We start from the raw sequence: 18,310 nt of genomic DNA on the forward strand, positions 1-18,310 counted from the left end.
GATGTTTCACAATTTTTTTTTTTTTTAGCATCTTATGGTACCTTAGGGTCATCATTAAGATAAATGCAAGTTTTGATTATATGAGTTTATCTTAAAATTTTTAAATGAGAAACTCTTCTAGTGGCCAAGCCCGGTGAGTAAATATTGTTCTTTGTGTGAATCTTCTCTCTCCTCGACATCCCCACTGTCCTCCCCATCCTCTCAGTGTGAGCTGCTTCTCTTTCCTTGACTTGGGATGCGGGGACGTCATCTTCACTAGGCTTTCTTCCCCTTAGTCTGTGCCCAGCCATCGTCATTCTCTTCCGTCCTTGAAGCCCTTCCAGTTCAATATTTGTTCCATCTTGCCCCTTGCCTGCCAGTCTGCAACACCCCCCTTTTTTCTCTTTTTTTCTTATTTATTTATTTATTTATTTATTTATTTATTTTATGGCTGTGTTGGGTCTTCGTTTCTGTGCGAGGGCTTTCTCTAGTTGCGGCAAGCGGGGGCCACTCCTCATCGCGGTGCGCGGGCCTCTCACTATCACGGCCTCTCTTGTTGCGGAGCACAGGCTCCAGACGCGCAGGCTCAGTAGTTGTGGCTCACGGGCCTAGTCGCTCCGCGGCATGTGGGATCTTCCCAGACCAGGGCTCGAACCTGTGTCCCCTGCATTGGCAGGCAGATTCTCAACCACTGCGCCACCAGGGAAGCCCTCTTTTTTTCTTAAATATGTTTTCAGCCCCTTGCTCTCATTTTCCTCTGTCCCTTCCCTGGCACCACACTGACTCCGCCGAGACCAGGCGTCCCGGTTGCTCGGCGCGCCCACCCCCCCGGCACCCGGTCGGCTCGCAGCACTGTCACAGCCCACCCTGCACTCTGCTTGTCCTGTCTTAACTCTCCACATCCCCTCTTCATCTCCCCGTCTCATTCCTCTCCCATTCTATCTTTCCACCAAAGCTTGTTCTTTGACCTCATCCTGACCACGGCCCTCTATTCCATATTCTCTAGGCCTCTTATTTAAGGTCTGATTTCAGTTGTTTGCGTCAGTTTCTTGGACCTTTGTCAGCTATTTGAGCAATGCGGATGTCTCCACTTTACAATCTCCCCCATCTTGCTCCCGTCTTGCTAACCCCCCGGGCAGGGTTTCTCTTCACTGGGTATTTCTTCATTTCCCTGTTCACACGTAGCCACTGTTCCACCCCCCCAGCACAGAAGGGTTCAGGTTATTTCTCGGAGTTTCGCTTACCTTTCTTTGGAAATGCACTCTCTTGTACTCCCTACTTGGATATATTTTAACCACGGTAATGAGAAGAACACAAACCAGCAGGTACATACGATTACAGTGTTGTCAGTGGTGGAAGTTAAAAACTACCACCTACTCTGAAGCCTTAGCCAGGCCCGTATGCCTTCATGCTTAGTGGAAAAGGGCATCTCCTGTGTGACAGTGACAACCTCTGCCATCTGCTGTGCTTTCACGATTGCACAGCCATCCTAGTTCATCTTCCCTTCCCTACCTGCGCTCTGGACAAGATCTTTCTCTTCTGTCTTCCTGGAGACTTTTTCAGCTGCTGCTCGTTTCTCCGGCATCCGCCTCTCCTCTCCTGCAGTGTCATCACTTGACTTTCTTACTGACGTCTCCGTAGTAACTGCTGCTTCAACACCCACAGCTTCTTCAAACTACACTGGCTTGGTTCTCCTGTCTTTCTGGATATCCCTTTTCTTATTTCCTTCAGTGGCATCTCTTTTTCCCACTCTTTTCAGGATATTTCTCACCGGCATGATTTTGGATTGTTTGCTTCTCCTGCACCACCTTCTCCCTGACCCCTGTAGGGTGGCTTCTGAACCTCTGGAAGCCCTGGCTAAGCTTTGCTGAGCTTCAGGCTCTCAGGAAGTCTGAACAAAGGATGAATTTCCCGTGGTACATATTAGAAGCTTTTTAATTTTAAGCAAACAGGGCTGATTGATGCCCTAGGAGTTAGATCACTATATACTAGCCTGTTGAGTTAAAAGGCATCCCCTTGGAAACAAAGGGTTGTGTTTTTTTTTAATAATCATGGAAAAATTAAGGACACAGACAGGTATCTAGTTCCATGCCATCATTTGCCAGGGCCTTAAGGAATCCACGAGGAAGAAACTGAGGCCTGTCTTTTGACTTGAAGTTCAGACACGTTGGTGTATGAAGAGAGGAAGGCTGACGGCCGCGGGATTACAGGCCTGGGTGTCAGAGGAGCTCGGTTCCTGGCTCCAGTGCAGAGCTCTTCGTGAACTCACCTGGCTTAACTTCTGCCCACCTCTCCACCCCTTAGGGGGCCTGTGTATTGAGTCAGGGAAGGGCTGGTGGTAGAGACTTTCATTATTCGGAGATTATCTTGTTCCATGATTGTAATTTACATCTAGAGAGGCCACTCAGCCCTTCTGCCATGGATTTTCTAGCTCCCTCACCCATCTTCCATCCTTCAAATAAGAAAGTCTGTGCCTACCACACAGCAAGTGCGGGAACCAGAAGTCATTGTGGCCCCCGGGTTGCAAGGGGCAGGAGCGCCGGGAAAGACAGAGGCACAGTCCAGGGGTGAGACCAGAAGAAGGACGGAGGGCACGTGGGAAACAGGCCTCAATATAGGACAAGCTGCTCAGTTCATTTATGCAGGCTCTGTGAGGCTGGGGAGGCCCAGATGTTTGGTTGAGATTTCCATTTATGTAAGATTTATTTAAAGTAAGATGTAACAGGTTTGTCAACCTCTTAGTATATTTTTTGAAGTACTTCCTTCGCTACATTTTAAGTGTTTTTTTCTCCTAACAGATTTACAGATGCCCTTTTAAGGACATTTGTGTTTAAGTCACTTGAAGGCCTTTTCCCTCCAAAGATACATAGTGTTAACCTTTTCAGTTTCATTAGTCATGAGTAATTTTGGCAAAATTTAAAGATGACAAAGGAAAACTTTTTAAATGATTCAGAGAATACCAAGAATGTATCAGCCAATCACTTGCCTAAACACTGCTAATAACTTTGCTCTTATCAAATATTAGTTTAAAAACCCAAAGAAACTTTGGTAGAGCTGGAAAGTTGCCTTCTGAAGACAAGCTTGTAAATAGTTTATGAAAATCCAGATTTTTTTTTCTGTGTTTATTGCCTTTTCTTGCTCACGGAATCAGACAGCTTTGAATCTATGTCTGCGAATGATTTAATCTGAAGATTCAGTTTCTATTTTTGTCTTGACATGCTGGCTAGGAGAAAAAGCAAGATAAGATACTTCTGAATTTCCAATTAAAAGTATTTGGTTCGGAATTTAGTTTTGCCTTAAATGCGCCAGCAATGCTTCATTCCTCAGTGTTTGAGAAGTGACTTTTGGTATTGAGAATTCAGTTCAAGATAAAAGTTAATTTGTAATTCTGAATTAGTTTAATTATAAGTTGAATTAAAGATTCATGATTTCAACGTGGCACAGTTCTGTCTTTGTATCTTGTGTCTAGTTAGGGTTTCCTAGAGCTCTCATACACATTCTCATCTTGCTCAGTCTTTGGTGTTTTAATATTTTTCCATCATAGAGACATTGATTACTGGGAGATTAGATTTATACATGTCTCCAAGTTTGTGATTTTTTTTTTTTTCCATTTTAATCACTAGTACCAGAATGATCCTTTCTCTGTTTCCTTAAAAACAAGTTTTCGGGAATTCCTTCAGGGTCTAAGACATTCAAAATTTTGTACTTCCCCACATTTCTTCAAGTTTTATCAAGTCCCCTGTGAGTGGTAGTTCCCGAGAATGGCATCATAGATAAGTAGTGTGTGTGTGTGTGTGTGTGTGTGTGTGTGTTTCATATCAGTAACTAACATCAAGTTCAAAATTTTCTGTTTACATTAATATTTGTTATAGTTGTTAGATTTGTTATTTAGTGACAACATCATTTTTCTGGCACCTTTTGGCATTTTGGGTAATGAGTGGCTTTCCTATGTGAAATTGCTAAATGTAAAGTTTACTCCTTTAAGTAATGAACTTGTCATTTTACTTATTTCTGTAAGAAATCTTTCTGAGGTGTATTACACTTTCCTGCATATATGAATCAAGCATTGGAAGCCCGGGCTGCCACACCCCGCCCCTTGAGGTCCTCACGTCACTTTGTGCAGCAGCACTTGCTGGGTTGAGCGTCATGTTCTGTGCTCCGGTCTGCGGTCTGCACCTGACAATGTGCATCCTGAGGACTGCAAGCTGGTTCCCTTATTTGTAGCTATAATAAAACATAATAATAGGTTGGCATTCAACACAGTTTTGTGAATCATGGAAAAGCAAGAACGTGAACGTGTTATCCTCATTTATGCTTGGAGTATTGACTTATTAAGATATTTATTTACTGTTAATTTTCCATATGCTTGGAACATTGAGTGATTTCTTTGTTTTCAGAGATATACTAAAGAGTCCTTTGATTGTATTATTTATTTTTCTGTTTTTTACATTAGATCAACGTTTCTCAACCTTTTCTTTATTATCACCCCTCACCTTTTTAGACATTTTTTCCCAATTATGCCCCCCACCATGAAATTTTAATTCCGTAGATACAGTGTATCTGTTTAGGTATCATATGTATATCTGTGCTTAAAAAGAGTAAGACTTTGTCACCCTTTCTCTGAAGAACCAATTTTCACCTCCTTGGAAAATTGACGAGGGTATCAGCCCTGTCAAGAATGCATGCATTAGACCTTTCAGACCTGATTTGATCATATAGATTAATGGTTCAGAGCTTGGGTTATAGTTGGATAACTCGCAGAATGAATTCAGGCTGCTCCGTTAATTACCTGTGTGAACTTCTGTCAATTTCTTAAGCTTTCTAAACCTACTTTCCTTCATCTGTAAAGTGGGAATACTAACATTATTGTCCTCATGCAGATGAAATGAGAATTAAACGAGGTGGTTCATGCAATATATTTAGCACATATTGTTCAGTGTTTTAACTGTTATTATATTAGTATATCACAATCTCACAACTTCCGTGCTGTTCCATTTGAACTTAAGACTTGAAATATCTAGCTGTTCTCTTTTCCCATTTTTAATACTGACTGCCTCTGGAGGGAAAATGTAACCTCTAGTCACATGGGATAAAATACCTGTAGATCTCCACGGCTCCTAAAAGCTAATTGGAAAGAACACTTCTTTGTGTGTGTGTAATTGTGTGCAAAGTATTACAGTGGACTTACATGGTAACTTGAACCATAGATTACTATTTTATTAAGTAATTCTGGATTTTATTTTTAGATATTTGATTTAATGGACGCCAAAGCACGTGCTGATTGTATCAAAGAAATAGATCTCCTTAAGGTAAATAACAAATGAACTGTTGACTGTTTTGAACATAACTGAGTAGGTTGATAAAAGTGATTTATTAAAATATCACACTTACAAACAAGAAGATTTTTGAGATATAGCTTATATGCACTGATTTCAAGTAACATATAAATTTGAAATCAATATATTGAAGAATGCAGTTACCTTTTGGATCTACTGTACAATAATTTAATTAGAACATATGGTAGGATTAGCTTTTTTCCCCCATTTCAAACTAGAAAATAAATAAAATAGACATAAAACATTGAAGAAATTTTTTCTTGATGATCCCAATTAGACATATTCTAAATGTTAAGTAATGTAAATGCATATTAGCATTATCTCAAGGTATGGTATATTGAGAATGTGGACTGATCCAAATGGCTCACGTTTTAAAAATAATATTTCCATATCCTTTTGCAGATGTAGAAAGGGTGGTGTAAAGAGTATGTCAGAATTAGCTTTTCAGTTTCTCATCCACTCAAAGAATAGGACTGACATTTCAGTTCCCTTCACACTGCATTTATTATAGTGAAATTTCTTTTGAGGAATTCAGTGGTTTATGTTATATTTTTAACTTTCGGATAAAACTTGGTATCCAAAGATCAACTCAAAACATCCAGTTTTGTGTGTGCCTGAAGTGAATCAGATCTATTCAAAAAGATAAGAGTAAGATCAAAATGAACCATGCTTTCCACTGTTTTATTTGTTGTAGTTATTTCCTGGGACGTGAAGTGACTGCTTTAATAAACCTTTGTTAGAGAAATAATATATCATCATAGAAAATGTGGGAGGAAAACCTATAAGTAGAAAGAAGGGAAGAAAATCCTGTGTATACTCTTTGGGATCATTCCTGAATAAGTTTCTTTGAGAAATGATTTGTCTTATGTTACCTTGCTTAAAGATTGAATGAAAAGATTGTACAAAAAGACTGTAAATGTGTATAGACTGATCAATATATTCCTACAAGGTGAAATTTTTTTAAGGTAATTTAATAATCAACCCCATAGATAAGTTCAGAATATTTATATTATTTGATGTAAAAGTGATATTTAGATACAATATGGTAGATGCCAGATTTTTACCACTGGCTGGAGTTATACTAGGATCACCCTTAACTTCAAAATAGTAGTAAAAAGGAATACTTTACTTAACATTGAGTGGCCTTAAATGACAGTTATCATTTTGAAGGATATAATTTTTAACAATTGGCGATATAATTTAGTCATTCATTTATATGCATGTATTTATATATTTGTTTAACATAGCAATACTTTTTAAAATTTTAAGTGTATAATTTACTCTATTATTTCTAATAAAAATATTAAAATAAAAATGATGTCTAGTTTTACTTTCACTAAGTACAATACTTATTTCAAAATTCACTAGATTAAAGAAAAATATAGTCATGTTAAGATTTCTGTAACTTAAAAATGAAATGCAGTAACTTAACTTTATTCTTAAGTTACGAAACTGTGACTCTTGGGAATTTATAGTAAGAAAACTTTTTGATGCCTGTTTTTTTTTTTTTTTCTCAGCAACTCAACCATCCTAATGTAATTAAATATTATGCATCATTCATTGAAGATAATGAACTAAACATAGTTTTGGAATTAGCAGATGCTGGTGATCTATCCAGAATGATAAAGGTAAGGTTTTTTTTTTTTAAAACTGAAGATTTATTTTTTCTAATAGAGTTGTAGGTTAAAAATATAGGCATGTTCGCTACTTTAAAGACCTCAACGCGGTGCTTAACATACGGTAGCCCTGTAATAAGTGGTAGGCAGTAGTGATGACTATGATTATGAAGCTGGATACCTGGTGAAGTCACACTGGATGTGTGAACACTCCAAGACCAACCTGGAAATAGACCGAGGGCTTGTCTTCTGTAAGCTGAAGTTATAGTTGTGCAGCTTGATTTCTCCAGCCAGAGCACCCTGAATCCTGCATCTCTGGACATCAAACAGAGGGGCCAGTGGGAGATTGCAGAGCAGCCTGGCCTGGGCTGTCCCCGCTCCTGGGAGGGTTGCTCAAAGAAGAAAGTGGGCCTTAGATTCAAACTTGCACATCAAACCCTGATTTGACCACTTAAAAGTTATTTCTTTTCTAAGGGCATATTAATTGGGTTTAAGTTCAGCTACAAGTTATAGAAACTGCCAAATAGCAGTAGCCTAAAAACGGCTTATCCTTGGGCTTAACTTCTTCTTTTTTTTTTAATTTATGTTTTTGGCTGCGTCGGGCCTTAGTTGTGGCATGCGGGATCTTCCATTGCGGCGCGTGGGCTCTTCGTTGTGGTGTGTGGGCTTCTCCCTACTTGTGCTGTGCAGGTTTTCTCTCTAGTTGTGGCGCACAGGCTGCAGGGCGCGTGGGCTCTGTAGTTTGCGGCATGCGGGCTCTAGTTGAGGCACGTGAGCTCAGTAGTTGTGGCACGCGGGCTTAGTTGCCCCGTGACATGTGGGATCTTAGTTCCCTGACCAGAGATCAAACCCGTGTCCCCTGCATTGCAACGCGGATTCTTTACCACTGGACCACCAGGGACTTACTTAACTTCTGTGTACCATATTTTTTCCCAAACAGAATAATACTAGAACCTACTTCATAGGGTCGTTTTAAATGATTAATTAATTGATGTTTACTAAGAACTTAGAAGAATGTCCCGCGTATAGGAAGGCTATGTAAATGGAAGCTATTGCTGTATTATTAGTGTTGTTATGTATATTTCTCTGTTGCGTAAACTTCTGGGGCTAATCTGGCAGTTCTGATCTCAAGTTCTCAGAGACCAGGCCTGTCTACAGCTGATGAGGCCGTAGGCATGACGGGAGAAAGGGCACTGGCTGCCTGTGTCTAAGGCACGTCACGGGACGCTGCCACACACTGCTCTCCCCTTCCTCCCACTGGCCGCAACGTCATCTCATGGACGTGTGTAGGTGCAGGGGAGGCTGGCATGTGTAGTCCTCATTTGGCTGTCCGTGTGTGAGCTAAACTTCTCTTACTCTGGAAGCTGAATTGAACAGTGTGGAAATCAGCAAAGACCAACGAAATGAGAAAAGCAAGAGCTGTTCATTCTGAGCCTGTTCCAGCAACGGAGTCAACCGCTGTCACCAGCGTGTTGGCAGAGATTCTCGGGCAGGTAGAGGAGGAGGGACTCTTTGTAGTGGATAAAAGAGGAGGCTTCGGGTGTGCCCTGATGGGAGGCCACTGGCACACAGAAGCTGTTGGTGAGCTTACTCCAAGTCGGGCATCTTAGGTGACTGGCGAGGCTGCGTATTTGGCTTTCTCTGCTTGGTCCTAAGTTGGAAGCAAGGATGAAAATTGGGGAAGCTGTCAGTTACTACGTCCTGGCCACGTGGGGCTAACCGTTACAGCAGTTGTCGTTTGGCTTGCTGGATTGTCACTAGAGAGAGCAGTCTGGCCTCCTCCAGTCTGATGCAGCAGGCCGCCTTCCCGGGCTGTTCGCTAAAGGTGAAAGCTTGGTTTCCTCGTCAGGTTGCTGGGGATCGCGGTTCAGAGTTCTGTTTTTACATGTGGTCTGGCCATCGTCTATTTGTATAGTCAGTCTCTTAACAGATACCTGAGCACAGCCAGTAATCTCTGCTACATGGGGTTCCTGGAAGGGGTTTTTAAAAACAGTGTCAGGTGCTTTGTATGCATTATCTTGTTTACTCGTCAGAAGAATTCTCAGAGGTAATTTTGACACTTACAGAAGATAAGTATCATTACTAATAAATAGAAGAACTGTATTTGAAATTAAGTTTGTCTGATGTAAAAACCCGTGTGTTTTTCTTTAGTGGCCCTTAAGAATTTTTGTATCACAAAACTCCTTTGAAAAATCAGATGAAAACCCTTGACCTTCTCCCCCGGAAAATGCTGGTGCATACACAGTTTGCATTCCATTCCAAGCCCTTTTGCAGATGTTCTTATCAAGGCGTTTGTGGATTTACTAGCAGTAGCTGAGAACCCTGCTCTCCAGTGTGAGTTCAGTGTCAGCCACTTAAACGCTCATTACTTAACTTCTCTTAGGGCCAGTTTCCTCGTTTGTAAGATGGAGACCGTTTTGAGATTGCTTTCTAAATTATAGAAACGCTACATAAAAGGAGGATAACATTCCTACTATCACAGAATGCTATCAAGCTGACGCTGTTTAAAGTCCCCGTGGTAGGATGACACACTTCCCATCAGTTATCTGACTTTCTGTTGTAGGGACTTCCCACCACTACCACAGATAGCTAACCACCAACAAAATGTCTGCAAATTAATTAACAATAAAAAAAGTCTTAATTTTAAAAAGAAATGCAAATACACAAATGGAAAATCTTACAAAACAGCTCTCTATCAAGATGAGACACATAAAAGCTCATGTAAATAATCCTTACAAGAGAGACAGCTAACATGAAATTCTTTGCTTGAACCTTTAGGTACAAGAGTTAACTTAATTACTTATAGTGTGAATAATTACTTATAGTGTGAAGGAAAGAGGGCAAATCCCTATCGGGCAAATGCCTGCTGAAGCAGATAAAAGAAACAGACAATTTCAGTTCCAAAGTCTTGCCCTAGATTGAGAGATTGATGATTTAGGGGCTTGATTGTCTTAGAGTTTTTGCTCTTGTTCAATCTGGTTTTCTTCCTTTGCTGCTCCTACTTCAGACATAAAGGTTGCTGTTCCTGGCCTAATGCCAAGGCATGCCTGGGCCTATGACATTTACCTTGGAAGAGTACTCCTGTCCTTTCACACTTGAGAAAACTAACTCAAAACCAGAGTGCCTTACAGAAGCCCTGTTATCTCCATCTTCAGCAGATTCAGATTTCTTCGGCCCGTGAGGAAGGAAAAATTTGTCAGTGTGATCTTATATTTATTGTGGCGATGAACTCAGCTCCATATTCAGACAGACTTGCCATCACTTGACATTATCAAGGAAATTTTTAATCAGCTGACCCTGTGGATCTAGTAAGATAGATTAAGAAGAACAGAACTCTGGTAACGAGTAGTAACTTACCATTATAGAATGGATAGCCATACCCTTAGTCAGGGGCTGCTGATTAAAATTTGAAAGTATCTATCATGTAAAAGACTATTTAGGGAACTTTTTAAAAAAATAAAATATATCAACTGATTCCTAGTAAGTTATAAGCTTTTAGAGCAGCATAGTGTACTTTGGTAGAATACTGAAGTGGTTTTTCTTTTTTTTTTTTTTTTTTTTTTTTTTTTTTTTTATTTATTTATTTATTTATTTATTTATTTATTTTTGGCTGTGTTGGGTCTTCGGTTCGTGCGAGGGCTTTCTCCAGTTGCGGCAAGCGGGGGCCACTCTTCATCGCGGTGCGGGGACCGCTCTTCATCGCGGTGCGCGGGCCTTTCTCTATCGCGGCCCCTCCCGTCGCGGGGCACAGGCTCCAGACGCGCAGGCTCAGCAATTGTGGCTCACGGGCCCAGCTGCTCCGTGGCATGTGGGATCTTCCCAGACCAGGGCTCGAACCCGTGTCCCCTGCATTAGCAGGCAGATTCTCAACCACTGCGCCACCAGGGAAGCCCTGAAGTGGTTTTTCTTGACAGGATTAGTACTATCATTCCTCCTTCCTCACCCACAGGCTTTACTGTGTAAGCCTTTAATGATCCTGTCCTTTGTTAGAGCCACTATCAGTTTGCCTAGTCAAGATACAAGACATTCTTGGGTCTGGTTTTCTAGATCCTCTTGGAGCTGCATTCCTAAAGGTTGAAAGTAATACTATCAAGTCTGTAGGTCTTACAGTAATCTCAGCATAATGACCATAACAGAAAGTTTGACTAGTGTTCAGAATAGAAAGTTTGACTAAGCAGACTCACATGAGTAGAATGTCTTCATATCCTGATTATAGTCATGTATGCCTTTTGCCGTATGATATTTTAGACCTGACCAAATACCTAATTGTATTGGGAGGGAGTAATTTAATAACTTGGGAGGATCTGACCTGTGAGATCTCTCCTGGTCCTTCATCAAACAGAATTACTCTGATTATGGATTGACGCATTTCAATAGAACACATAGTTGTGGCTTTTCTCTCCATTTGACTTAGTAAGCATAGTGTTTATTATTTTTTTAAATATAAAATATCTCTGATTAATTTTCTCAAATGGTGAAAGCCTTAACTTTCCTCCCTGCATTTCCATCTTCCAGATAAACCACTGACTTTTATGTGCATAAAACCTTTCCAACTTTATTTTGTATCTTTACGCACATACACACACATACAAAAATATATACTGCTTATGTATTCTTTCTCAGATGCATCACAGTGTATTTAATTATTGCTTTATTATAGACAGTTGGACTGTTTCCATCGTTTAATTCTTACAGAGAAAGCTCCAGTACAAAACCTTGTGTATTTCAATACAACAGTACCATACACACTGTATTTAGTAGACAGTTACACAGATTTCTATAAATAATATTGCTGCCCAATAAGGTATATGCATTTTAAATCATAACAGATACTACCAATTGTTCTCTCAAATAGTTATACCAATTTGTAGCCTTAAAGAAAATAACCCTCTTTAATTTGTTTATTTACTGACATTGACTGTGTGCTGTACGCCTGGTTTATGGCTTCTTGGAACTTGTCTAGGAGAGAGGCATTTAACTGACACTCATAGAAAACTGTGTAACTGGAGTTGTAATAAGTTTTGTAAAGGAGTAGGATGGGTTAGAATGGTAGTTTGTAACAAGACAGCCAAATCTAGACAGACTGGGAGCTTCTGAGGGTGATAGAGGACTCTTAAGCAGTGCTGCTGTGGCCTTGATTTAACTACTGAATCTTAATGACTGAGCTGCAGTTTCCTTGGGTACGAAATTGGGGTTAATAATACCTGCCTTATAGTCTTATTATGAGGGCTAAATAATATATAGGTATTTTCTTTTTGTAGGCATAGGTACAGATGTGTGCACACACTTAAGTATTATAATTACATGTGCCTATCTGAATGTGTGCTATCTACTTGATAGGTACTGGAACGTTCTTTATTCTGTTTAAATACTCCGGTCACCCCTTCTCCCCTCTCCTCTCACCACATTTCACAGATGGCAGCCCGCCTTCTTTCACAGTGAATGGACGTCATCAGTCAGGATGCCTTCACCTTCCCGTGGCCGAACCTGCTGGACCAGCCTGGCCCTTCACTCCTCTCTCCTCCTTCTCTCCTGTCTCCGTATTCCTTGTTGGACAGAAGGGATTGTGTGTGTCGCCACCTGGGTTCTTTGTTCTTTCTCTACCCCGATTCTCAGAACCCTTAGTTATCTGTTCCCCATCCTGGAGGCGTCTGCTGGGTCCTTCTAACACCACTCGAACATGCTCAGGTCACTGTTACCTTAAACACGTTCACACGCACACACGTGCGTTCACACACGTCCCGCCTTCACGCATCCACTGATTCATCCGAGAACCGTATGTCTAGTGGGGAAGACAGAGTGATAGGCGAGTGGAAATGCAGTACATCAGACGTTGGTCAGCACAGCGGAGAAGAAGGAAGTCGGGGTCAGAGGAGGGTGCTGCTGCTGTAAACTGGACGACGTGGGGAGCCCCCGCTGGGTCCCGTCCTGCTGCCCCCGTCCCCGCCTGGCTTTCCCTTCCCGCTGCCCGAGCTCTCTCTGTCTCCGCAGTCAGACGCTCACTCCTGCCCGGCTTCCAGCACACCACAGGGCGTGGCTCTCGAGTGACGCGTGTCATTCAGTCCAGTGGCCGGGTCCGGGCCTCGCTCTGCTTGACCCTCAGCCGCTTTTGCCTCTGCTTTTCCCACCCTCCTTCTTAAGACTCCCCCTATGGCCTGTTGAGTCCCAAAGTGCCTTGGTTTTCTTCCTGCCTCTCTGGAGACTGATTCTTCTTGACTGAGTCATTCTCTTCTTCCTAGTCTTGAATGACGGAGTTTTAAAAGTTTCAGTCCTGGGGCTTCCCTGGTGGCGCAGTGGTTGAGAATCTGCCTGCCAATGCAGGGGACACGGGTTCGAGCCCTGGTCTGGGAAGATCCCACATGCCGCGGAGCAACTGGGCCCGTGAGCCACAATTACTGAGCCTGCGCGTCTGGAGCCTGTGCTCCGCAACAAGAGAGGCCGTGATGGTGAGAGGCCCGCGCACCGCGATGAAGAGTGGCCCCCACTTGCCGCAACTAGAGAAAGCCCTCGCACAGAAACGAAGACTCAACACAGTCATAAATAAATAAATAAACAAATAAAAAGAACGTGAATTTCTTTAAAAAAAAAAAAAAAAGTTTCAGTCCTGGCTTTTTTTTGCTTTTTGCTTTTCGCTCCCTTCCCAGTTGATCTTGTTCGTGCCAGTGGATCAGTGACTCTCTAGGCTCGTGTTGATCCAGTTGCTTATCTGTAGTGTGGAGCTCTGCCTGAGTCCTGAGCACACGCGGTTCCCCACGTCTGCACGAGGACCCGTGGTTTCCCTCGTGGAGGCTGGCCCCGGCCTGTCCAGGGCGCACGCTGGACCCACACGCTGGACCCCAGCAGTCTTCTCGGACACTCTTTCTCTCTCACCTCCCCTTTTCAGTCTGTCACCGAGTTCTGTTTACTTTCCTTCTCAGTGTCTCTCAGGTTTCTCCACCCAGCTCCATTGCCGTTTTTCTCCCTGCTGAGTGAAGGACTGTCACCTCTCACCTGGAACGTGGGAGCTTTTTAACTAACCTCCCAGCATCCAGAATCCATCCCTCAAATCTATTATATTTCTCCATCAGTCTTTAAGAGAAGTGAGGAAGGAGAGAAAAACAAAGAAAGAAAAACCTCTGCTTTCAAACCTTCCTAGAGTTTCCCATTGAGGTAAAGATAAAGATGTTTGATGAGACGTACAGAACCACGTGTGATCCAGAACATAGGCTCTCGGAGAGAGGAACCGTCCTCTGCGTCGTGTCCTCACACACCCCTCGTGCTGAGGACAGAGCCCTGCACACAGTAGGTGCTCAGCAAGCCCTTGCTGTAGAATCTGCCCCGCCTCCCCTCCTGGGCCCCAGCAGCGGCCTCTCAGTTCTTCTTCAGGGCAGTCGAGCATCAGCTCCCGCTGCCCCAGGTGCTGTGTCCCCCAGGCTGGCCAGGCTTATGTCTGTCTGTCCTGCAGCTCTCTGCTCAGACATCACTTTCTCAGGGATGGTTTTCTTTGACCTGTAGACGACTCTATGCTCTTAAGAGTCCCGGCATACTCTTCTCTCAGTGCTTCGTAACACATTCATGCCTTTATTGATGGGATTGTTTTCCTGATGTCTGGATTTCCCATTTGACCTAAGGCCCTGCTGCGTACAGGGACTGTGTCTGCTTCGCTCACCAGCCTGCCTTCATTTTCCAGGGAGTACCTGGCTGATAGTAGAAACTCAGTAAGTGTGTGGAGAGTGTATGTATAACAGTTGATTGTCTCACCTCTGTTCCACTCCTCTGTTCCAGGGGTCCATCAGTAAACATGGGTGGTGGTATGACAGGCACATGTCTCCTACTGTTTCATACTCCGGTCCCACGAGGAGGTGCTAAGATATCGAGTGGTATGTGGCATGAGAGGAGACAGCGTTCTGATACAGGAAGGGGGCTTTTTTGGCCCTAAGAAATTCTAAAATTGTTTTCTGACCACTTTGATTTGTGTTATAAGCCAGTCTTTATAAAAGAGACCACATCATGGAAAAAATCATAGGAACTTCTTTATGAAGGAACATGACAGTGACTTAGTGCTTTATAAAGGACAGCAGTAGATACTTGAATTGTAAGAAACGTGATTCATTTCTTTATGGTGAGTAAAATTGTAAATCATTGTTCATCACAACAATATATTTCACTGTCTCAACTCTTCAGCTTAATTGGGGTAGAAGAGGAAATATAGCTCCTGGTCTGTATTCCAGAAATGAACCTCTGGATAGCACTGCATCAAAGATTTTTACAAGTAAATAATTAATTGGTTTAGAGCAGGCTGACAAATATAATTAAGCAATTTATAGTGGAAATATTCAGTATTTCTCTAATTAGTGACAGAGGAATACCTGAGGCTGTGGTCAGATGAAATACTTCCCAGATGAGTTTTAAGATAAAAGGAAATCCAGAATTTTTCATCATATATTTCTTTATCATCAGTAATCAGAATTTTAAAGGAAAAGACTCTTACAAAGTAACAGTTGGATTATAGTTTATCAAGTTGTGATATATATATGCTATACATTTTCTTTATTGTATCCTAAATTGGACCCAATACATGTTCCATTTTGTAGTATGCCTTATTAATACTATTTATTTCACTTTTCTGTTGCTAAGAAACATATTTGGTGATGGAGACTTAGTATAGAGGAGATAAGAGACTAATCTCAGAAATATATGAACTAGAGCTTTGTTTATTACACTTTGTCAGTAGAAATATTGCTAAAATATATTTAAAATTTTCATAGCCTATTTTTCCAAAATATAGTTTATTCTTTGAACTATTTATAAGTTCCTATATTTATAATTGCCTATTAGAAAGTCAGTTTGAGACAGATAGAAGAAAATATAAGTGCATATATTTAACATTATATTTTTTAAAGCTATACTTGACTAAAATATCAGTAAAACAAGATATAACCCAACATAAAAAGTCTCATGAAGGGAAACTCAGAAGTTTGTTATCTGCCAAAAAATTGTCATACCTCACCACACTGGCTAAGAAGGAAGTGAATATTATTCTTACAGATTTTTTTTTTAGTGAAAGATGAAATACAAATAATTTAAATTGAACTCTGTTTTGTGCCAAGAGTTTGACACAATTTCAAATAATTAGTTAAGGCTATCTCTTTTTTCCCCTCCAATTTTATTGTGATATAATTGAGATGCATCACTGTGTAAGTTTAAGGTGTACAGCATAATGGTTTGACTTACATGTAATATATTGTGAAATGAATATCACAGTAAGTTTAGTGAGTATCCATTAGCTCGTATAGGTACAATAAAAAGAAAATGCAAAAAAAAGGAAAAAAAATGGTTTTTTTCTTGTGATGGGAACGCTTAGGATTTATTCTCTTAACAGCTTCCCTGTGTATCAGACAGCAGTGTTGACTGTAGCCATCATGCTGTACATTGCATCACCAGTACTTATTTATCTTATAGCTGGAAGTTTGTACCTTTTGATCATCTTCCTCCAGTTCCCCCTCCCCCCCCTCCCCTGCACTTCGGGCAACCACAAATCTGATCTCTTTTTTCTATGAGACTGTGTGTGTGCTTGTGTGTTTTTTATTTAGATTCCATATGTAAGCGACATCATGCAGTATTTATCTTTCACTTAGCACAATGCCCTCAAGGTCCATCCATGTTTTTGAAAATGGCAGGAGATCCTCATTTTTTATGGCTGAATAATACTCCATTGTATATGTACCACAACTTCTTTATCCGTGCACTGATTGATGCACACTTAGGTTGTTACCATGTCTTGGCTACTGCAAATAATGCTGCAGAAACATGGGGGTGCAGATATTGAGTTTGTTTTCATTTCCTCTGGATATATTTCCAGAGGTGGAATTGCTGGATCACATGGTTTTATTTTTAGTTTTTTATTTTTAGTTTTACTTTTTTGAGGCTCCTCCACGGCGGTTACACCAGTTTACAATCCCATCAGCAGTGCACAAGGGTTCCCCTTTCTCCACATCCTGGCCAGTATTTGTTATCTCTTGTCTTTTTTTGATGGCCATTCTAACAGGCATGAAGTGGTATCTCATTGTGGTTTTGATTTGCATTTCCGTAATGACTAGTGACGTTGAGCATCTTTTCATGTACCTGTTGGCCATTCATATATCTTCTTTGGAAAAATGTCTACTCAGGTCTTTTGCCTGTTTGTTAATTGGATTATTTTGGGTTTTTTTGCTATGGAGTTGTGTGAGTTCTTTATATATTTTGGATATTAGCCCCTCATCAGATATATCGTTTGCAAATATTTTTTCCCATTCTGTAGGTTGTCTTTTCACTTTTTGATTGTTTCTTTTGCTGTGCAGAAGCTCTTTAGTTTGATGTCATCATACGTGTTTATTTTTCATTTTGTTGCTTATGTTCTAGTTGTCATATCCAAAAAATCATTGTCAGGGAGCTTTTTCCTATGTTTTCTTCTAGGAGTTTCATGGTTTCAGGTCTCACATTTAAGTCTTTAATCCATTTCGAGTTAATTTTTGTGAGTGGTGAAAGATAAGGGTCTAGTTTTATTCTTTTACATGTGGATGTCCAATTTTCCCAGTACCATTTATTGAAGAGACTGTCTTCTCCCTATTGAGTATTCTTGGCTCCCTTGTCAAATATTAGTTGACTGTAAATCGTTGGGTTTATTTCTGGGCTCTCAATTCTTTTCCATCGACCTGTGTGTCTGTTTTTATGCCAGTACCATACTGTTGTGATTACTGTAACTTTGTAATATAGTTTGAAATCAGGAAGTGTGATGCCTCCCACTTTATTCTTCTTTCTCGGGATTGCTCTGGCTGTTTGGGGTCTTTTGTGGCCCCACACAAATTTTAGAATTGTATTGTCTACTGCTGTGAAAAATGCCATTGGGATCTTAATAGGGATTGCATCGAATCTATAGATGGCTTTTGGTAGGATTGACACTTTAATAATATTAATTCTTCTGATCATGAACATGGGATTTCTTTCCATTTATTTGTGTCTTCTTCAGTTTGTTTCATCCACATCTTGTAGTTTTCTGAGATCGTTCACCTCCTTGGTTAAGATATTCCTAAGTATCTTATTGTTTTTGATGCTACTGTAAATGGAATTGTTTTCTTTATTTCTTTTTCAGATAATTCACTATTACTGTATAGAAACATTACTGATTTTTATATGTGTTAATTTTTTATCCTGAAACTTTACTGAATTCCTTATTTAGAACTAACGGTTTTTTGGTGGAGTCCTTAGGATTTTTTACTTATAAAATCATGTCATCTTCAAGTAGAGACAATTTTACTTCTTCCTACCGGTTCTGATGCCCTTAATTTGTTTATTTTCTTGCCTGATTGCTCTGGCAGGTTCTTTCAGGGCTGTGTTGAATAAGGGTGGCGAGAGTGGCTC

The 18,310-nt window shown here is 40.8% G+C and overlaps 1 protein-coding gene across 9 annotated transcripts in view; it reads left to right on the plus strand.

Moving 5' to 3' along the window:
- The window catches only part of NEK7 (NIMA related kinase 7), a 146,862-nt gene that overhangs the window by 76,192 nt on the left and 52,360 nt on the right, over nt 1–18,310 (plus strand). For all 9 annotated transcript variants that reach the window (XM_057544815.1, XM_057544814.1, XM_057544810.1 and 6 more), the window contains 2 exons: nt 5,226–5,288; nt 6,833–6,943. In XM_057544815.1, the coding sequence (XP_057400798.1) occupies nt 5,226–5,288; nt 6,833–6,943 (174 nt within the window). The remainder of the gene's footprint in view (nt 1–5,225; nt 5,289–6,832; nt 6,944–18,310) is intronic.

This window comes from Balaenoptera acutorostrata, chromosome 1, assembly GCF_949987535.1.
Source record: "Balaenoptera acutorostrata chromosome 1, mBalAcu1.1, whole genome shotgun sequence".
In the NCBI taxonomy this organism is placed as follows: Eukaryota; Metazoa; Chordata; class Mammalia; order Artiodactyla; family Balaenopteridae; genus Balaenoptera; species Balaenoptera acutorostrata.